At 38.8% G+C, this 17759-nt stretch overlaps 1 protein-coding gene across 3 annotated transcripts in view; it reads right to left on the reverse strand.

Annotated features, from left to right (window-relative positions):
- The window catches only part of PCYT1A (phosphate cytidylyltransferase 1, choline, alpha), a 62618-nt gene that overhangs the window by 4606 nt on the left and 40253 nt on the right, over positions 1 to 17759 (reverse strand). For all 3 annotated transcript variants that reach the window (XM_032406800.1, XM_032406802.1, XM_032406801.1), the window contains 6 exons: positions 11861 to 11960; positions 6127 to 6243; positions 5072 to 5223; positions 2838 to 2916; positions 2257 to 2399; positions 394 to 582 (listed from right to left, as the gene is read on the reverse strand). In XM_032406800.1, the coding sequence (XP_032262691.1) occupies positions 394 to 582; positions 2257 to 2399; positions 2838 to 2916; positions 5072 to 5223; positions 6127 to 6243; positions 11861 to 11960 (780 nt within the window). The remainder of the gene's footprint in view (positions 1 to 393; positions 583 to 2256; positions 2400 to 2837; positions 2917 to 5071; positions 5224 to 6126; positions 6244 to 11860; positions 11961 to 17759) is intronic.

A 17759-nucleotide genomic window follows, 5' to 3' on the forward strand; every position in this document is an offset into this window, starting at 1 on the left:
TCCTCAAGGACAGAACTCTAACCTCACGCAGCAGCTCTGCAGCAGCTGTTTGTAGTGGAGGCAGCTTTCTTTTTACTGTTCTTCATTCTTTCCTTTCCTTTTTATCTAAAACTATAATACAGAAGCAAGCTGGGCAAGGTTACTTGCTTATCACCAGATTTGGAGGTTGACAGCTGGCAAAATTATTTAGGAGAATGTGTAACCTCTTTCTGTAACGATTTTAAACAACTTTTTGGGGATAGTTGAAATATAGTTCAGCCCAATATAAGGAACAGATTAGATAACTACTTAATGTTGATGTCCCTTTCTATAATGCTATAATTCTTTCCACAGCATGAAAATTCCCTAAATTTTCCTGAAATTCCCTAAACTGTCCACCAGGAAAGAACATACCAGCGCTCCTTCTGGACCAAACATTTCCAGGAAACTTCCAATGAATTCTCGGGATTTCTCCTCCCATTTCTGAATGAGATCAATGCTTTTTTCCTCGACCTTCTGAACAAATTCTTTTGACTTTTCTTCCACATCTTTCACTTTCTTCTTTACTTTGTCAACCCGCTCTTGCAAGTGGTATTTCTTCTCCTAAGTAAAGAAATAATTGTTTTGAGAAATAATACTCTGACCTCCATTCCAAAGGGAGAAGAAGAAAAAAACATTTCAGCACTCTACTGACACTATTTCCAGTCATTAGAATTTCACTTTGCCCTAATCTATCCCTTGTTTCTCTCATAACAACAGATTAAATATACTCTGGATGGTCATCTTATATGAAAGTGTGATAATCCAAACATTGTAGAAGCCTGGACTAAACTAAATATATAGAGTATGCTCAGTAACAGATGGGCATATAGCCAAATGAAGTCAGATTTTTTAAGACTACGTCAAAAATTAGTGATGTACAAGACGTTGGCTAACTGAACATAATAATTAAAAAAAAAAAAAACCATAAACTTGGAACATAAACATGCCCAACATAACCCAAACCCCATTCTAGATGAAGATACATAAGGAGCCACAGGATTACTGCACAATATTGCCAAGAATAAGACAACTATAATAGGTTGAAGTGGCAGATCTTTTACTTAATTTGTTTATTATACTGGATGTTTTCTATCATTGGCTTATGCTATGATTTTAGAAGAGCTGTTTGTTTTATTTTTTAGTATTTACAGATCTGTTTGCTCATTTGCAAAATGAAGATGATACTCTATGGTCCTACCAGCTTCCCTAACAGAAGGGAAAATGGTATGAACCCTCTGGGGGTGGGGGGAGGATGTTTAGCCAAAGGAAAAGTATTTTCATAATTTCCAGATCATAAAGGGGAACGGGAATATATTTAGTATTTTTAAACACCTGAAAAAGATTCTGTAGTAGGTGGTTAACAACAGCTAGGGTTTATCTGCAAAGATAAACACATTTTGATGAAACCATTTCATCTATTCATTATTCACACAACTGGCAGCAGGTAAGGGAGCATGGTAAACTACTTGTATAGAATTATAGTTAGCAGCTTTCTTCTTTTAAAATCAACTTTATTAAGATAAAATTTATATACAACATGTATAGCAGTTTGTGTCTAAAAGGCAATATTAAGCTAAGATACACTTTGCTTTCATAAATCAAATTTTAAAACCTAGGTCCACATGCCCTGAGAAATTGCATGGAAAATGTTGTGTGCCACTATCCACACAGGGAGAGGACCCACAACTTTCATTACATTTTCCAAAGACCATCCAATCAAAAAAAAAAAAAAAAAAGCTGTTTTAAATATATTTGATATAAATACTGTACTATGTTAAGTAACATATTTTTTTTTTGAGATTTTATTTATTTATTTGACAGAGAGAGACACAGCGAGAGAGGGAACACAAGCAGGGGGAGTGGGAGAGGAGGAAGCAGGCTTCCCGCTGAGCAGGGAGCCCAATGCGGGGCTTGATCCCAGGACGCTGGGATCATGACCTGAGCCAAAGGCGGATGCTTAACGACTGAGCCACCCAGGCACCTCCAGTAACATATTCTTATTTAATTGGCTGTGTGTCTTTATATCAATGTGTTGATACTAGACCATAAAGGCAGAGAATGCCTGTTTTATTCTTTTTGTAAAGAGCTTAGCACAGTGTAATCAGCAAAGAGGCATTCATTGAATTTTGGAGGTGATAATTACAGCAGACTGAAAAGCAACTTTAGCTCAGATAAAGTAGGAGGCAAACATGTGTCCTATAGGGCCAGGGAACTCTGGGATGAAGTCGAACTCACATTGATAAAGCTGACATTGAGCTCCTTTGCTGTGTAGCCCCTCTGTAGGTTCCGTCGGGCATAGACATCATAGTCCCGGACAATTCGGGTGATGATGTCTGATGTGGAGATACCTTCTGTCCTCTGTGTTGGTGCAAACATACCTAATCCAAGAACACATACAAACACTGTGACATTCTGGTTAACTCAGGCAGTAGGACTAGATGGACACTGGGAGCAACATTCTTTTCCTCAAAAAATGACCTTCTATTACTGAGTGAAGTCTGGAGATGCTGACATACAGGAGGAGGACTGAATCAAAGGCTAGGGCTAAGGAAAGGAAGAACTATATGGCCCTAATATTAAAAAAAATATGGGCCTGGGAGAGAGATTCCTAAAATTAAAAGAGATATCAAAAGTAGATGTTTAGACTGAGAATTGATGGATATCAGTGCTATGCTCACATAAACATCTTAAGTGTGACTGAAAGTATATTGAATTTCTAAGTGTATAAATTTTCCTCTGTAAAGTAGCAATGTCATTAAATCTCTGTTACTGCCCCTGAGACTCCATAAAGTGAGGATGTACATCAGCTTACTCACCTGCTTCCTTGATGTGCTTATAAACATCATCGCTCCCAGCAGAAGAATAAGGGATGTCATCATGGGCTACAAAATCAATCTGAAATAAGGAAAAATCACTTAAAACCCAGGATCACTGCCATCAAAAAGAACCAGTAAATATTCCCCCAGAAAATACTCTCCCAGTAAATACTCCCCCAGATCCAGATAAAGGACAAGGGGAGGCCAGGCCTCAAATGGACTTTTTTTCTTTATCTCTCCTTGCTTTGCTTCATAAATTCTGTGACTCATTCACAAGCCACCCAATCTAATTATTTATCACTCATAAATATGAAGTTGACCAGTTTCTTTTTTTAGCTAATTCTCCTGGTCTACTGGAAGCGCTACCCTCACACTGCACACCAGTCATCATGCTGTAGTAAACACAACCGGAGGATTTGCTGGTGTGTTAGTTAGTGAGCGGACCTGAGGAAAGAAGAAAGGAAATCTCCCCATCCTCCTGGGTCTATAAAGATTGGTCAAATAAGGGTTTCTAAAAATATGCAAAAGAGGTCACTTCTTCCTTAGCTGGTTTCCCTCTCAGTCCATGAGATGAGTGGGAATATAAAAATAGCAACCAAGAGCCCTTTTACTAGAACAGATACATCTATACTCCTGAGGAATGTAAAATTCAAAGCCATAAAAGACCTTTAGGTCTTGGGCTCTATCATTTTACTACTGTCAATACCTCTTGCAACAGTGAAAAGAGATCAATAGCACTGGGATCAATAATCTTTCAGAGAGATATGCTAAGCTTACTTATTTGGTCATTCCTTAGTAGGCCATATGCCCTTTACTAATGTAAGTGCTAATACAACTACTATACCTAATTCCCAGAAGCCACTGTAGTGTGAAGCATGTCTATCAAGAGTGTGTCAGACTCTCAGCTAACATCCTGATTACCTATGAACAATTTGTCAGGGATCGATGGGCAGCAAACTGAAAATAAGAATGGTGGCCAAGTAAGACTGCTGGCTGTGGGCGCCTGGGTGGCTCAGTTGGTTAAGCGACTGCCTTCGGCTCAGGTCATGATCCTGGAGTCCCGGGATCGAGTCCCGCATCGGGCTCCCTGCTCGGCAGGGAGTCTGCTTCTCCCTCTGACCCTCCTCCCTCTCATGCTCTCTGTCTCTCATTCTCTCTCTCAAATAAATAAATAAAATCTTTAAAAAAAAAAAAAAAAAAAAGACTGCTGGCTGAGGATTCACTGCTAACAAGGAGAAATGGGAAGTTAAAAGTTCCTCTAACCTCTTCTGCCTGGGCCTGCCTGGCTGTGGTTGCTGAGAATAATCTTATTCATCACCTGTGATACCACTGGCTGTCAAGTATTGATATAGAAAAGCTAGAGAACTATAAAAGGTCTGTCCTAATCCCAAAAGTTTTAACAAATACCCTTTAGCTTCAGGCCTACCCCCAAGTATTGCTTTTGAAGCACTTTGGCTACTTTTGTTCTTTCTGCCTCATTGAACAACTCACCTTTGACATTCCACATACCCCTGCTGAGAACTGACAATATGCTTGCTGGTTCCTCAAGCTTGGGGACCTCGACCTGACCTGATAAACCCTTCTCACCTTTTATACCCACCATTTATAGGAAACTTGTTTCTTTAACGTGTGAGAATTAAAAGGAGTGAGGGGTTTTATACTACTAACTCAATGAGCAAAAGTGGGAAACCTCCCAGTTTCTGATCCCATACAACTTCTAGCCCAAAATCAAAGCCCTGAAACTAGATTTAAGTCAGTATAAGAGAAGTCTATGTTTCCTGGAACTCCTTGAGAGCATAGCTGAGGCTCTGTATATTCTAAAGGACTGGTATTTTAGGAGGATGAACACATTCATAGTGTGGGGGTATAAAAATCACTTAACTGAAGAGTTCAGTTTCTAGCCCTGCTACTGTGTATCCCAGACCAGGTCATCTGGTTTCTCTGGCTCTGTTCTCATATGTATAGTAGAAATAATAGCTACCCAATAAGATTGTTTTGGGGAGCAAATGAAATATTAATGGATGTAAAAGTGCTTGTAAACCACCAAACCCCATATAAATGTTAGGGATGATTATTATTAGTAGTAATATCACTGTCATCTCTTCTATGTGAAATTTACATAGAGCATAAAATAAAAAAAAAAAGGCTAGTGGAAAACTACCCCAAGTCCCAGAAGTCTTGAGAGTTGAGGGAATTCCAGAACAAGGAATGGGGACATGTGCTGAGTTTCTTACCCGGTGTTCTGCCAGGAACTCTGGTGTCAGGGTCCAGGGGGCATTCCTCACCACCTCATCCACATAGCGGCAGTGCTGCACTGCATCATAGCGCTCATTTTCATTCATCACCGTGAAGCCTTTGAAGTTGTGCGTAAGCTCATCACTGCAAACTGAGTTCACCACATCATAAAGTTGTAAGTCAAAGTCCCTTTGCTTAACCAATCCTCAGTCACCAACCTCTCCCGTTTCCTAGGACTGCAACCAATCTTCCCACCTGGAGAAGAATTTTCTGGATACAGCTCAGTCTGAGTAACAATGCTTTTCCTAATCCAAGATACATCTTCAGGACCAATGCTCAATAAAAAGCATGTTCACACTTTGTGGAGAGGAGAGGATACAACAGGGCCTAAAATCTTTGGCTTTGAAATTAACCTGCTGTGAATTTCTGCATCACTTAAGTTTTTAAAAATGTTTTCTTATATTTTCATAAGACTGTACTGGACCACGTAATATTTGCTTAACAGACTTTTGCACTTCAGTTGATTCAAAATGATAAACAGGGATGCCTGGGTGGCTCAGTCAGTTGAGCATCTGACTCTTGGTCTCAGCTTGGGTCATGATCTCAGGGTCCTGGGATCGAGACCCCTGTTGGGCTCCATGCTCAGCACAGAGTCTGCTTGTCCTTCTCCCTCCCTCTCTGCTTCTCTCTCCTCCCACTCCCCTCACACACTCTCTCAAATAAATAAAGTCTAAAGGAAAAAAAAAAAAAAGACAAACCGAAATCTAGAATAAATGCTGTTCTTAAGTAGGCAATAGGGGTCACTGTTGCTCCCCAAACTGCAGAAACTCAGCTAAAAACAGAGATAAAAACTGGACATCTCAGGTCAAAGAGCTTGGAGCTTCTCTCAGCAGGTTTATATAATTCATATACTTCATGTTTTAGAGAGGCCGTTCTATATCCCTCATTTAAAAACCAAACCAAGAGCCAGTATTCATGTTACAAGAGGAGAAAAAGGCTACTATAATTTTTTTTTTTTCTGGAAAGCACCTAGAGTCATCAGATGTTTTCTTACCTCCTACAATGAGGTATGTATTAGGGAAAAGGTTCTTTGCTTGCATCAGAGCCCGGGCATGACCACAGTGAAATAAGTCAAATATTCCATCGGCATAAACTCTCACAGGCCGATCACCTAAATCCAAAGGAAAGAATTTATTACAAAAACACACTGATTCAATACTTCATATTTGACAAATAGAAATGGCACTGTGTTCCATCCTTGCATACCCCTTTCTCAAGGTGTTCTCTGGATATTCACCCTAATGGAAGGAATGTAAAGTGGGAGCAAATGGGTTTTGGGGTTGTGAGGAATAATATCACAGACTTCCTTGGCTCCAAAGACTCTTTTTGGACATCACATCCATTGACTCTCTGTTAGCCTGATTTCATCAAACTGCTCGTGTAACTGGATTTCATGATTGCTTTTTCTTGAAGTTATTTTAGAAGTGAATGGGAAGGGGCACCTGGGTGGCTTAGTCGGTTAAGTATCTGCCTTCAGCTCAGGTCATGATCCCAGGGTCCTAGGATCGAGCCCCACATCGGGCTCCCTGCCCAACAGGGAGCCTGCTTCTCCCTCTCCCTCTGCCACTTGTGCTCTCTTGCTTGCTCCCTCATGCTCTCTCTCTCAAATGAGTAGATAAAATCTTAAAAAAAAAAAAAAAAAAAAAGTGAATGGGAAGAGTTACATAACATATGTGTCCTAAACTTCAAAATCCTCACCTTCAGCTTATGCTTAAATTTCAGTCATGTTTAAACAGAGTATTAGTTAAGCTATACTCTCGCTGCTTGCTCTCTCATTTTCAGGCTGCCTTGATTACTAATAACTAAGCTTTGCTTTGAAAATAAACCTCCCTCCAATTGCCCAGTGAGTAAGAAGTGATCCAGAGTGGTGAGACAGAGAAGGTGAAAGGGATGAAGGTATCAGTTACCAATTTATTGCTTCTCAGTCCCAGTCACCCTCAATACCTGCTCTGTGATAACAGATGGGATTCCTTCAAGTATTTCTCCCTGACAGTGAGCATGATGTTATACTTTCTCAGTAGAGGGTGATATACTAAGTATTTAAAAGTCAAATATCAATCTTATAGGACTTTATGTTAGAGTTTTTCCTCTTCTCTCCATTAGTGAGAATAACAGAGAACAGATTATCTATTTTTAGTAGTAGTGGACTATGAAAGAAAATCCAGGTAATGAATGATCTCTTGGGGGCACAAGACTAATACCAAAGCCAAACAAACACACTGAGAATGGATTTGACATAATGCTTCAAATAATAAATCTAACAAGTCCTAGTAACATATTCCCATATGTGAATAAAAGAAGAGTATTTAACTATAGCAGCAGAAAATAACAGTAGGAGCAGCTACATCATTCTGGGAAAGAAGGGGAGCCTCATCAGATATACCATCCTGAAGGTAGGGGTAAGATACATCTTCTCCCTCCTGTCTTGAGGACAATGGATCAAGGGGGAGAAAACTGGTTCTCAAAAGGTCTGTGGACTTTTCTTTCCAGATAGCTTTATCGATAAATAAGTAGCTTTTAAACTGAGAAATCATACACTGGGGATAGAAACATAAATTGGTACAACTTTAAGGGCAATTAGAGGGGTGCCTGGGTGGTTCAGTTGGCTAAGCATCTGCCTTTGGCTCAGGTCTTGATCTGGGAGTCCTGGGCTGGAGCCCCGCATCAGGCTCCCTGCTCAGCAGGGTGTCTGCTTCTCCCTCTCCCTCTGCCCCTTTCTTCCTTCTCCTACTCGTGCACCAAGCATGCACATGCTTTCTCTCTCAAATAAATAAATAAAATCTTTTAAAAAAGGGCAATTAGACAATATCTATCAAAAGACAAATGCTTTTACCCTTTTTTTCTGGAAAGTACCTAAAGTCATCGGATGTTTTCTTTTTTTTTTTTTTTAAAGATTTTATTTATTCATTTGCGAGAGAGACAGAGAGAAAACAAGCAGGGGGAGAGGGAGAGGGAGAAGCAGACTCCCCGCTGAGCAAGGAGCCCAATGCGGGACTCGATCCCAGGACCCTGGGATCATGACCTGAGCCGAAGGCAGACGCTTAACCATCTGAGCCACCCAGGCGCCCATCATCGGATGTTTTCTTATCTCCTACAATGGCCCAGCTACACCTACAATGGCCCAGCTATTCTATTTCTAGGAATTTTTCTCACAGATAGATTTGTAAATATGTATGTTATCCATTGCAGCATAGTTTGTAATAATCAAAGTTTGGAAACAACCTAAATCTCAATGAAAGGACTGAATGTACCATGATACACCTACTAAAAGGGTGGGAGGGAGGGACAGTGTGTGGCTGTGAGATAGTGATAATAGGAAGACATTTCACTCTGTACTCTATTTGTACTTTATTAATGTTAGGCCATGGGAATGTATTGGTTTATAATATAGGAAATGAAATTTTTAAATAAAACAGATATGCCAATATAACGAAAAACAATATAATGGATTTAAGAGTCAGAAAAATTACAGCTCCAACTTAACCACCAGCCTCCTTCCTCTGTAATCTTAACCTCTTTAAGACTCAGTTTCCTCATCCATAAAACAAAGCAAAAGAAAACAAAATCTGAGGAGCCTAATCTGTCTTCTACATCCTAGAAATCATGACCATGAAGTAACTAACATACTTCCATCTTTCCTAAACAAGTCCAGCATGACTATGATCTCACTTTTTTTGATCCTAAAAGACAAAGCATAGAATACAAAAATTAAGAATATTTTGTTGTTGTTTCTTTGACATTAGCGTATAGCATGGGCAAAGCGAGATGAGGATGGTGGAAATAGTACAGTAGTACAGAATGCTGTTGATCTAGTGGCTGTTTGCCAGGGTTAATCATCCTGTTATCAGGCCAAGTCACCACCGAACCCTTTCTCAGACCAAACTCCAGATGTGCTTCTTGCCCTCTTCAGTGTTTCCCCAGCCTCCTAAACTCTCAATTCCCCATGACTTACCCCCAAGTCTTTAGCAAACCCAGGCTAATATAGCAACCAAATGGCCAGAAAGGAACACTGTTGAATGAGAAAATGTGGGGAAAAGCACGAGTTATTCATTCTCTTACCAAGTGTCTACTGGCCAGGATGACCAAACCCTGATTTATATATTGTCTCAGCTTATTATTAAGAGCAACCCCCTTTCACTTTCAAAATGGTCCTGATTTGTTTTATAAATTATAGTCCTTGCACTACTGTTGGCTAAATAAATATATGTTTTCCTTTAGGCAGAACAGATCTGTGTTTCAATTTACTGCATCTTTTGATATATTCTCTCAAATACCTATCACCAAAACTTTTGCCCCTAACAGATTCCATTGCCCTTCAGACTTTGCCTTTTTTTTCCCTTTCTCCTAGAAAACATATTGCTGACTTTTTTCTTTCATCTTCCAAAAGAAATAAGCTTTTCATCTCTCAAGCTATATTTTTTTTCCCTCTGGGTAGTGAGTTTTCTCCTAGATTATACCAACTCCTTTCTTGTATTCCCTTAACCTCCCTAGTGAAGACATGGTGTGGGGGGGGAAGGATGCCCCTTGTCCAAGTTATTGGTTTAAAATTCACTAATCATGGCATGTGTAGATTCTTTATTGGTTTACTCCTTGTCCAACACTGGCATGAATAGTCACGTGGTTATTTAACTTAAGACTGAACAGACAGAATGAGATATAGGAGAAAAACTGGAGACCAAATTAGACCAGCCAACTTTATAGGTGAATTTGTGACTCTTTGTTCCACCTAAAATGCAATCAGTTTGCCAATGGCCTTCTATTTTTTATAACTAATGTCTACAAAGAGCAGCATCACTCCAGGGTGAAAAGAACACAAAGATGGAAAAACTTAGGTTTTAGTTTCAATTCTATCACTAATTATTTGTTTTATTATAGGGAAGCTCTCACTTCTTAGTTTCTGAGGACTTCAATTTCTTCATGTATATAATGAAGAGATGATAAAGTAGATAATCTCAAAAAATGACTTACAAAATTCTAAAATTATTAAAATTCTAATTCTAAAATTGTTAAAAATTAGATTAGTTACTGCTTGTTAACTATAAGCTTTAAAACTTGGGAATAGTACACATGCACACACAAACATTTTATGTACCACAGGTGATTTGTGGATAGATTAGCAATAAGCTGGGTAATATAGCCAACGTGATCAGATCTGAGTGAAGTACTACATTCTGAATGTGTGTTATCAGAGAGCACATGAAAAGATCTTGCCTTCAACAGGTCTACTATCACATGTGAATGTGATCCTTGAACTGTTTGATGGCATTTTGAAATTTGACCTGACACCACTACACCGTTTTGTTGTCATTTTGCCCTGCCCCATTGGCCTGCTTATTACTCAAGGGGAGCCAAGTCCAAAATACCATCATGAGTCAGAAGGGTCGTGATCAACATGAGCTACATCTAAACACTTTTGCAAAAAGAAAGCATTCTCTGGAATTTTGAGGACTCAAAAGCTATGCTCCATATAGCCAAGAAATAGCTAAGGAGTACTGGGATCCCTGGCCTGAAATTGTCCAGCATTCATGTCTATTCATATTTTGCTACTCTTCAATTACAACAGAGAGCAAACATACTAACACTATTAAGAAGTAACCACAGGGGCGCCTAGGTGGCTCAGTCGTTAAGCGTCTGCCTTCAGCTCAGGTCATGATCCCAGGGTCCTGGGATCGAGCCCTGCATCGGGCTCCCTGCTCCGCGGGAAGCCTGCTTCTCTCTCTCCCACTCCCCCTGCTTGTGTTCCCTCTCTCGCTGTGTCTCTCTCTGTCAAATAAATAAATAAAAATCTTTAAAAAAAAAACAAAAACAAAAACAAAAACAAAACAAAAAACAACCTTTATAAAAAAAAAAAGAAGTAACCACAAATATCTTCTATCTAGTGGAAATGTATAGACTTGTGGCTGTAACTACCTCTTGTTCCCTAGTACTTGCCTGGGTTTGAGTGCAGGCCTACATTTACAGAGTAGACAGAACACTTACCATAGTAATGGAAAGAACCAAAAAAGGATTGAAAAAAAGAATTGGAAAATTTACAAATAAGTAAGGACAGCTGCCTATAGGGCTTTATATTCCTAACACTCAAGGAAGTTTCTCTTTATGATGATCCCTAAATCCACTTGTCCAAAACAGGAAGAGTATCTAGAATACATATTAATAATTTATGTAGTCAAAAATAGCTCATTAATGATGTAAACTAAGCATAGAAATAAAGAGTATAGGGTTTAAAAATAATAAAGTGAGTATTTAAAAAAAAAACCTAAAAAATATCAGTAAAGATAAAGTTAAGTGATAAGAATCTTCCCACTTAGGAATATTTTTGTCCTATAGGAGCATCATAGCTAGGGTACTAACTTATAGAAAGGGAGATCTGGGGGACAATTCTGAAGGCTATTAAAAACGTGACAGCCTGACATATTTTTGGACCTTTGTAAAAACAGACGAGATTATAATCCAGCTCGGGCTAATACCCTATTATCTCTGTTCCACTATATCTCAAGCTGTAACAACATCACAGGAAACAAGTTTATAAGAAGAAGAAAAAATGAAATTTTATGGAGTATAGTTATTTTTCCCAAAGAGAACAACTGGGAGATGGGAGGAAACCCTCCCCTAACTAGACTTTACAAGTAAACTGAGGAAAAAATATAGAAAGTACATGTATGTTTGATAAATACAACTGAATGCTAAAAACAAGAGTAAAACAACAGTATAAATAGGCATTTACTTACAAGGAGTTCCTCTGCTAGCTTCTTCCATAGTTACCCTGACATAGGGCTTACTAAAGTCAACTTCAATTTCGTCAGAAAAAGGAGCTGGCTGCTGTAAGCCCTTAAGAAGAGGAAAGTGAAGGAAAAGTTAAATTCAATGGTATAGACTGAAATACTCAAAAAATGGCAACTTTAAAGAACAATCAGTTATTCAATATACTGGTATTAAGTTCCTCCTAAAGCCATAACAAAAGAAAAAAAGGCATTTCAAAATGACAAGTGAAAGTTGCAACCTTTTACCAAATGCGTAAATCAGTAAATCATGATAGGAAAGATAAATGTCTTACTGGTGATTTCAGGGTAATATTGAGCGAGGTGGATGGGAAACTAAGCATAGTCCCAACTAACTGGGTCCAGAATAATGGCTCCTCCACTACCTGGCACAACACCCGACCCTGTTCTATGTGATGAAATTGCCAAGGTTCTTTTTTTTTTTTAAGATTTTATTTATTTATTTGACAGAGAGACACAGCGAGAGAGGGAACACAAGCAGGGGGAGTGGGAGAGGGAGAAGCAGGCTTCAAAATGAGCAGGGACCCCGATGTGGGGCTTGCTCCCAGGACCCTGGGATCACCACCCGAGCCGAAGGCAGACACCCAAGGACTGAGCCACCCAGGCGCCCTGGAAATTGCCAAGGTTCTTAAGTACATTTTCATACCACTTCAACTAGGGGACTGGGAAGGCAAATAGCTTCTGTATGCTTTATTAAGTATGATTATCACTGTATAATGCTTTACACTATAAATATATTCTAATGCTCATAACAGCCCTGTGAGGCAAGAAGCACAATAATTCTCAATTTAAAGATGAGGAAAACAAGGTTCAAAGAAATTGTATGAATTATATGCAATTACTCAGAGGCAAAGCTGAAATAAGAATGCAGGAATGCTCTTTCCTCTACAGAGGAAAGCCTTACTTCAGAGTTTTTGTTAAATTTATTTTTGGGGCACCTGGGTGGCTCAGTCAGGTAAGCATCTGCCTTCAGCTCAGGTCATGATCCCAGGGTCCTGGGATCGAGCCCCATATCGGGCTTCCTGATCAGTGGGGAGCCTGCTTCTCCCTCTCCCTCTGGGGTCCTCCCCCTGCTTGTGCTGTCTCTCTCTCTCAAAGAAATAAATAAAATATTTTTTAAAAATTTATTCTTGGGGCGCCTGGGTGGCTCAGATGGTTAAGCATCTGCCTTCAGCTCAGGTCATGATCCCAGGGTCCTGGAATCGAGCCCCGCATCGGGCTCCCTCTTCAGTGGGAAGCCTACTTCTCCCTCTCCCACTCCCCCTGCTTGTGTTCCTTCTCTCCCGTTGTGTCTCTGTCAAATAAATAAATAAAATCTAAAAAAAATTTATTCTTAAGTATTTTATTCTATTTGATTCTATCGTGAAGGGAATTGTTTCTCTTAACTTTATTTTTGGATTGTCCCTTGCTAGTCTATAGAAATGCAAATTGATTTATATGTGCAAATGTTGTGTCTGTGTGTATAATTTCAGATGATTTTTGTATTTTGATCTTGGTCCTGTGACTTTGCTAAACTCAATTATTAGTTCTAGCACTTTGGTAGATTCCTTAGGATTTTCTACATATGAGATCATGTCATCTGTGACTAAAGACGTTTTACTTCTTTCCAATCTGGATGCCTTTAATTTCCTTTTTATTATCCCTTATTGCCTTAGTTGGAATCTCTAGCACAATGTTGAACAGAAGTAACAAGAACAAATATCCTTGCCTTTTTCCCAATCTTAGGGGTGAAGCATGCAATCTTTCACCATTAAATATTATGTTAACTAGGTTTTTTGTGGATGCCATTTATCAACTGAGGAATTGCCCTTGTTTTTGCAATTTGTTGAGAGTTTTTATAATAGAAAGGTGTTGGATTTTGTCACATGCTTTTTCTGCATTACTAAAACATTCATATTCTGGTTTTGTGTTTTGTTATTTCTGGTGTATTAGATTGAGTTTTAGGATGTCAAACCAACCTTGCATTCCAGAGTAAAATCCTCCTTGGTCATGCTATATAAATCTTTTTATATGTTCCTGGATTTGTTAATATCTTGTTAAGGATTTTTACATATAAGTTTGTGAGAAATTTTGAACTATAGTTTCCTTTTCTTGTGTTTTTTTTTTTTTTTTTTGGCCTGGCTTTGATGTTTGGTTTCATAAAATGGGATAGAAAATATTCTCTGAAATAGCAGAGGAACTGTTCAGAACAGGGAACTATTTCTTCCCTAAAGTTTGAAAGAATTCACCAATGAAGCATCTGGGACTGGGCTTGTCTTTGTGGGAAGGTTTTTAAAAATAAATTTGATTTTTTTTTTTTAACTTGGGATAAGTCCATTCAGATTTTCTATTTCATCTTGGGTCAGTTTTGGTAATTTGTCTCTTTCTAGGAATTTCTATTTTATTTAAATTGTCAAATTTTTTGGCATTCAGTTGTTCATAACATTCCCTTATAATTCTTTTAATTTCTGTTGGGCTGTAGTAATGTTTGCTTAGAATTTTAAATTCTAAATAGATCACATTATGATTGGGCTGAATCCAGGAACTGGAAAGACACTGTTTTGTTTTCTTTTCAGATAAGGATGGATTTTTTAAGATTAGGTTTTAGATTTATATATTTATTTGAGAGAGAGAGAGAAAGAGAGCGTGAGTAGGAGGAGAGGCAGAGGGGGAGAATCCTCAAGCAGACTCCCACCCTGGATGCAGAGCCTGACTCAGGGTTCACCATGAGATCATAACCCAAGCAGAAACTAAGAGGTAGACACTCAACTGACTGAGCCACCCGGGCATCCTTTAAGATTAGGTTTTAAAATTAAAACATATTTCTTTTTGGGGCACCTGGGTGGCTCAGTTGGTTGGACATCTGACTCTTGATTTCAGCTCAGGTCATGATCTCAGGATTGTGACTGGGGAGCCTGCTTAAGATTATCTCTCTCCGTCTTCCTCTGTCCCTCCCCACTGTATGTTCGCGCTCTCTCTAAAAATAAATAAATCTTTAAAAAAAACTATTTCTTTTTAAAAATCACTTATATAATAAGCTTAGTTTAAGATATGCTAAAGCTATAAAGATAAAACATTCATTTTTAGGAGACATGGGTACATATGTGTGCTATCCTTTTTTTTTTAAAGATTTTATTTATTTATTTATTTGAGAGAGAGAAAGAGCACAAGAGGGGGGAGCGGGAGAGGGAGAAGCAGACTCCCTGCTGAGCAGGGAGCCCGATGCGGGACTCGATCCCGGAACTCCAGGATCATGACCTGAGCCGAAGGCAGTCGCTTAACCAACTGAGCCACCCAGGCGCCCTGTGTGCTATCCTTTTTAAGAACATTTTTTTTAAAAGATCAGAGAGAGACACAGTGAGAGAGGGAACACAAGCAGAGGGAGTGGGAGAGGAAGAAGCAGACTTCCCACTGAGCAGGGAGCCCGATGCGGGGCTCAATCCCAAGAACCTGGGATCATGACCTGAGCTGAAGGCAAACGCTCAACGACTGAGCCACCCAGGCGCCCCAATTTAAGAACATTTTTTAAAGGAGATAAGAATAGACCAATGACCCAAATATACAATTTTCTTTAGTTAATAGAGATTTCTCTACAGATTAGACAATTTATCCTCTAGAAGTTAGTACTCAGAGTTGCTTAACAGTAGTTTGTGTTTCTAAAAACATATGCTATTCACAAAATAACACATAATTTATGATTCTATGTATATAAAGGTCAAAAACAGGCAAAGCTAATCTATGATGACTAGAAGCCACAGGAAAAGGAGGAAATTTGGGTAAAGTGGATACTGACAAGCAGGGGCGTGAGAGTCTTCTGGGAATACTGGTGATTACATGGATATATACATATGTAAAAATTTATTGAGCTGTACACTCAAGGTCTGTGCACTCTATTATATTTAAGTTATACCTCGAGAAACAAATGACATTTGGGCATAAAAAGGAATGTAGTAATGACACATGCCACAACAGGGATCCTGAAATCTTGAAAATATTATGCTAAGTGAAAGAAGCTGGCCACAAAAGACCACTTATTGTATGATTCCATTTATATATAATATCCAGAATAGGAAAATTTATACAGAAAGTAAATTAGTGGTTATACAGGGCTTGGAGGATTAGGGAGAAATGGAGAGTAACTGCTAATGGATACAGGGCTTCTCCCTGGGGTGATAAACATGTTCTAAAATAGATTATGATGATGGTTGCACACTCTGCACACTTCATTGCACACTTGAAATGGGTATGTGAATTATAATGGTATATGAATTATAGCAATAAAGTTTATATATGTTTATATATAAAAACAGGCAAAAATCTGTAAAACAAATAGAAAAAAATGTATTTATTAACAATAGTACATGTAGATCAAAGACGGGTTTTATTGTGTCTCTGAAAGTTATTACCAATGGTGTACTGGAGTTGGTTGTTAAATATTCAGGAATTTTGTGGGCCAGTTATTAAATCATTGGTAGTCTGATCTCAGCCACAGAAATCAGCAAATGCTACATATCAGAGGGTTTTTTCCTCTGCAGTGAGCCAGTTTACTAGGACACCATTGATTATTCTGCATATTCAGAAAGAGACCAGTTCAGAGGTTATTATAGGGAGAAGAAAATGGGCTTACAGATTTTTCCATTAATGTTGCTGTGGGAGTAGAAAGGGTGGTAGATTTTGTGAAGGAAGAATGGGTAGTACATGGTAAAAAGAAAAAATATTGGGGCGCCTGGGTGGCTCAGCCATTAAGCATCTGCCTTCGGCTCAGGTCATGATCCCGGGGTCCTGGGATCGAGCCCCGCATCGGGCTCCCTGCTCTGCGGGAAGCCTGCTTCTCCCTCACACTCCCCCTGCTGTGTTCCCCCTCTCGCTATCTCTCTGTCAAATAAATAAATAAAATCTTAAAAAAAAAAAAAAAGGAGAGAAAATATTGTCACTTGAGGAAAACGAGGCATTTACAATGAATTTTTGAACTGAAAATAAGATTGTAGTACCAGTAGTACAGTAGCAGGAATGGGGAAGTTTTAAAAAAAAGGAGTTGAGATCAAAGAAAATGAGACCTGAGCGAAGTCTTTGAATTTGGAGATTTAAATGACTATTAGAGACCTTCTAGAATATATTAATAAAAGTCAGAACACCAGTGCCTTTAAGAAAATTAGAAGAAAGGGAAATAGATTAGTAATAATCTCTCATTAGATATGTGTATCTATAAAAGGAATGAGAAAAACTGAAAGGTACCTAGAGGAGACAGAAAGAGCAAGTGGCTTGCTTTCTTTTTTTTTTTTAAGTTCAGGAGATCTGTACATGTCAAAGACAGAGGAAAAGGAGCCAAAGAGACTGAAAATACCGGAGAAGGAAAAAACAGATAACTAAGGGAGGAAGAGTCTAGAGAAATGGTAGGGAATGGCTTCAAAGGAAAGCGGGGGGGGGGGGGGGGGGGGGTATTAGCTTCAGAAATAGGAAGGATCACCCTTTTCTAAAAGAAGAAAGGAAGGTGATAAAAGGACAATGTTAGATGTAAAGGAGGAAAGACACACAAATTTATATCTGATGTCCTCAATTTTATCAGTATAGTAAGAAGGACATGAAATGTCCTATGAAAAACAGTGAGGTTGGAATGAGACTGAAAGCCTGAGGAAAGTAGAAAATATGTGGAATAGCTGTTGTGGGAAATGTACCAGAGCATCAGCAAATGACTAATGGAACTGCTGAGCACTGTATTAAGCCCAGATCAAGCTAGAAACATTAATCTAGAGAAAGCCAAGTTAACAGCTCTAGGAAAAGAAACTGTGAAAGATCTAGGGTTAGGCCATGGAAAATGGAAGGGAGGAAAAGGGATCTAGACATTTCTCCAAAGAAGATATACTAATGG

Source organism: Phoca vitulina, unplaced genomic scaffold (genome assembly GCF_004348235.1).
Source record: "Phoca vitulina isolate PV1807 unplaced genomic scaffold, GSC_HSeal_1.0 scaffold8, whole genome shotgun sequence".
NCBI lineage: Eukaryota > Metazoa > Chordata > Mammalia > Carnivora > Phocidae > Phoca > Phoca vitulina.